Source organism: Juglans regia, chromosome 12 (genome assembly GCF_001411555.2).
Source record: "Juglans regia cultivar Chandler chromosome 12, Walnut 2.0, whole genome shotgun sequence".
Taxonomy (NCBI): Eukaryota; Viridiplantae; Streptophyta; class Magnoliopsida; order Fagales; family Juglandaceae; genus Juglans; species Juglans regia.
In genome coordinates, this window is record NC_049912.1 from 20,094,789 (window position 1) to 20,099,600 (window position 4,812).

The window sequence follows — 4,812 nt, forward strand, 5'->3', positions numbered from 1 at the left end:
AATTTCAAATGAAATGATGAAATGACTTTATATATAATTATAGCATGTGCACATTTTCTTGCATTTTTTAAAAAGAAATAGACAAATATAAGACTCACATAAAAAAAAAAAAAAAAAATTTCTATTATTTAATGGTGTACCTCACTCTTTTTTAAAAAAAAATATACGAGACTTTGACACCTTAAGACTATATATAACATTACTCGTATTATCCATTGAAGAGAGTAAATTAGAACTTGCATGTAATTCATAATTTTTTACAACCATAAAGATCTTGAAACATCTTCAAGTTGATTAACATATTTATATATTTTCTTAAACTATGTTTTATAATGTTTCTTGTTATATTAAGATTATAAAATATAAATTACTAATTTGCTCCCTCAAAGTTTCGTTAGGTCTCATTTGTATTCGTAATCCATTTCAACCCACCTCAATTCATCTCATCTCATCTCATCATTACAATTTTTTCAAATTTTCACACAAAATATAATAAACAATTCAAATTTTTTAAATTTTAAAATAACTTTTTCAAATTTCTACATAAAATATAATAAATAATTCAACTTTTATTCTACTATTCACAAACAATCTCAATTTATTTCAACTCATCTCTAAATCCAAACCACTCATTAATCTCGCATCTGCCATGCAGCCATATCACTGCTGCAGTGTTTCAATTCCAACTTATAGACGAAGTTTGAAAAAATTCCTTAAATTCAATTTAAATGAAAATTCTATTCATTATAAAATATAAATTACAATACTATGTTGTTAAAATATGATTATTAAGATAAATAATATGATTGGATCTTAGCCATTGAATTCTAATGTCGACAAATTGAAATAAATGAAAATAACTATATTTGGATAGTGAAAAATTTTCATTTCATCATTATATTTTTTCTAAATTTTTACATAAAATATAATAAATAATTTAATTTTTTTAAATCTCAAAATAATAAAAATAATATTAAAAAATAATATTATAATAATATTTTATTCAACTTTTAATTTTTATTTAAAACTAATTGATCTCGTTTCACTAACTATCTAAAATCTATTTAAATTAATAAAATGTAATAAGTTATTTATAAATAAATAAATAAATAAAAAACCTTCTCTTTATGATGGACAGCTTTTTGGTTCTGTTGCATCCAGCTTCCAAGTACAGCTTCGGAATTTGGTCAATTATGGAGCCCTATCAGTTCCTTTTTCTGAAAAATACTCTAAATGGGGTAAAAAAAAAAAAAAATATCTCTAAATGTAATGAAATTAATAAATTATGGAGTGGAACAATCATTTCATCAGTACATTGAAACAAGTGAGGTGAGACCTTACTTTTATCAAATTAAAAAGAAACATTTCAAAAGAATTTAAAATTATTAAACCCATTCCCATTTGAGCATTGCTTTGTTTATCGAAAAAATATCTCAAATAAATATCTCAAATAGGTTATTTCATTTTTTTTTATTTTTATTTTTTTTGTTTTATGTATTTTTTTAATCATTATAAATATTTAAAAAAAATAAAAAATTCACAATATCATTAAAAAATACTTCTTTAATCTTTAAATAAAAAAAAAAAAATCATTCTAAACACATTTTCGAAACAAAAAATATTTCTCTTTCCATTTATCCTTAATATGATGGAAAAAACTACACTCTTATCTAAAATGCTCTTTATGTCTCTTTATGCTCATCATTTTATTTTAGAGATAATCATATTTAGAATTCAAAACTAAAATTTTCTTTGTAATTACCCTTCTTAGACACTCTACTAATTGTTTTTTTTTTTTTTTGTTAAAATGGCTAAAAAGAAAAAGAAAAGTTGCATACCTTGCACATAAATTTCATTTGATAATTGGAATGACCAAAGTGATATTTATGAACGGAAAAAACCAACCAAAAACCCTTAATGACCTTATTTTATTAATGGGAATTACATACGAATTTAAGGATACCAAGTTCAAAAAATCAAATCTTGAAAGTATTTTGCCATTATATATTAGTTTAGAATGCTAATGTGATTCCCCTCTTATGTCATTTTTTCTCCATTTGTTCTATTTCTTATAAATTTTCAAAAAGGGGAAAGGAGATTTTTAATAATCTACAAGTTAGCCTTGAGAAGCTTTATTCAATGTTTGAGAAAATGGTTCGATTTAGGCTAATTCAAATTGAATCAATAAGAAAATCGAACAAATTTTAGTGAACTTTTTGAATCATTCATTGAACCAATTCAATCAACCGATTTAAACTAATTCAAACCGATTCTATCCAATTTTTTAAGTTGTCTAACAATTGAGTTTTTTTTTTTTTAATTATTGTACAAAAATATGATAGAACTAAATATATATTAACTTTTTGATCATTGTGTTCAATAAAAATTGCAGAAAAATCAAAAGATAAAACATATAGTCATTTATTTTCTTTAGTTAAATAAAAAATGAGGAGATAAATGAGTATTTTTATTAAATTTGTAGTTGTATATAAAATATTACATTTGTCATATGCATATAATTTAATGATATTTATTTTCTTCGTATATGAGGCAAAAATTTCAATAATTGAGCTTAAATACATAAATTAAATTTTTATTGAAACTATTTAGATTCATTCCATATTTTTATTGAAAATAGTAATGAATTTATATTTTATACATGACATTAAATGCTTAAATTGTATTATATTTAATTTTTAATATTTTTTATTAGTATTAAAATAATCAATTGAAAATTGCTATGAATCTCCCGATTCGTTTAATCGATTCCTGCTCGAATCTAATTTTTTGAACCTTGACTTTATTACATGGGAAATTTTTTCTTTCCCTAGTTTTGGTCGTAGATATTACATCTATGACCAAAAATGGAGAATGTGTAAATGCATCAACATTATTGGCATCTTAACTTTGGATTAAAATTCTCTATAATTTTTTTAAAAAGTATTTTCTACAATTATATAATCCCAACCATATTTAATGATAAGATTTACACTCTCACATGTAATATTTGAGATACAAATAAATAGAATTATTTTTGTGTAATATTTACAAATTTATATCTCGTAAATAGAATTATTCTTCATTCTTGTATGTATTGTAGCTCATGTTTTAGGTTTGATATTATTTTTCTTTTAAAATTATAAATTATAAATAGTATTTGAATACAAAAATTAAGAGAATCTTTAAAAAAATGATAAAAAAAATTATTTAAGACAGGTTTGGGAGGTGAGATGAGAATTTTACGTTTTGTTTTGAAGTTTAAAATATTATATTTTAATATTATTATTGTTTTAAAATTTTAAAAAATGTATTAAAATTTAAAAAAATTAAATTATTTATTATATTTTATATAAAAATTTTAAAAAAATATAATAATAAAATAAAATAAAAATTTTATATTTTATAATACGCTCCAAACCCGCCACTACCCTTAGTGGCCTTGGCTTTTACTTGGCGCCCTTTTTGTTTTCATTTCACTATAACCCTTTTTTTTATTCAATTTTTGGCGGGTGTTTCTTTTGGATATATTAAAAACAAAGAAGAAAAAGAGAGCAGTGTTTTTAATAGATGGTAGGGGCAATAATGTTATTTACTATATGCCATGGGGGCTAGGGTTTCACGTCCCATTTATATAAGGTGGTCTTTTTATCTTGATCTGCTGCAGCTGGTGCGCGTGTCGGTCTTCTCTCTCTCTCTCTCTGAGAGCTCGCATACACAGTCCTTCGCACTCCTTCAGTGCGTGTCGGTTTCTTTTAGATTCTCATACTTTCCGATTCAACAACCAATAGATTCTCCTTCCCTCGCTCTCTCTCTCTCTCTTTCTCTCTCATTTATATTGAGGAATAAGCGTCATTTCCTGTGGTGCTTTCTCGCTCTGATTTGATGTAGTGGTGTCTCTGATCTCCTGCTTTGATCCGAATAGTTCTTCGTTTCCTCCGAGTATCGTAGGGGGTTTAAGGAGTCGCCCGCTTTCAGCTTCCTATTCGGCTATCGTATCTGGGTTTGATTCGAATCTTTGTAATAGATTGCGAAAAGATGGAAGATCTGAGCGATAAAGTGAGTGATCATGGCCTTTTTTCGCTGTTTGATCTGTGATCTTGATCATGAAAAGTCGTTGATCAGTCTGATTTCGTGTTTTGGTGCAGGGATCGGAGTCCGAGGTCGTGAATATCAAAAGCCCAAATGGGGGGGTTTCGTCCGAAGAAAGCCACACAAAAACCTGCGCCGACTGCGGGACCTCCAAGACACCTCTATGGCGAGGCGGCCCAGCTGGTCCCAAGGTAAACCAGAAAAAATCCCTGATTTATATTGGGGTTTCGATCAGATTTTTTTATTTTTGATTTTGTGAGCTGAGTATTTTCTATGTTGATTTTGCAGTCACTGTGTAATGCGTGTGGGATCAGAAGCAGGAAGAAGAGAAGGGCTGCTCTGGGTTTGAACAAAGAGGACAAAAAGCCCAAGAAAACAAGTTTTTGTGGAAGTAATAAGATAGGGGATAATACGAAGCAGAGACTGATGGCTTTGGGAAGAGAGGTGTTGATGCAGAGGAAGAAGTTGGGGGAGGAGGAACAAGCGGCTGTGCTGTTGATGGCTCTCTCTTATGGCTCTCTCTGGTAGAAATTTTAGGAGCTGGATGTGGGGATCCTAACCTTCTTTCAACTGTATCTTCTTTCTATTAATCACAGTCATTTTAGAGTATTGTCATAACTGTTCTTTTGAGACAAAATGGTTCTTCAGTGTTTCAACTTTCAAGTTTCAACTTCCAACAACTGTAACAATGTAAGAATTGGAAATTGATCCTATTTTTGCTTA

The 4,812-nt window shown here is 27.4% G+C and overlaps 1 protein-coding gene across 1 annotated transcript; it reads left to right on the top strand.

The window, feature by feature from the left end:
- The first annotated feature begins 3,657 nt into the window (after positions 1-3,657).
- LOC108994702 (GATA transcription factor 15-like) lies at positions 3,658-4,812 on the top strand. The gene is made up of 3 exons (XM_018970018.2): positions 3,658-4,056; positions 4,146-4,280; positions 4,378-4,812. The coding sequence occupies exons 1-3, from the start codon at positions 4,036-4,038 to the stop codon at positions 4,615-4,617; spliced, it is 396 nt and encodes a 131-aa protein (XP_018825563.1). The 5' UTR covers positions 3,658-4,035; the 3' UTR covers positions 4,618-4,812.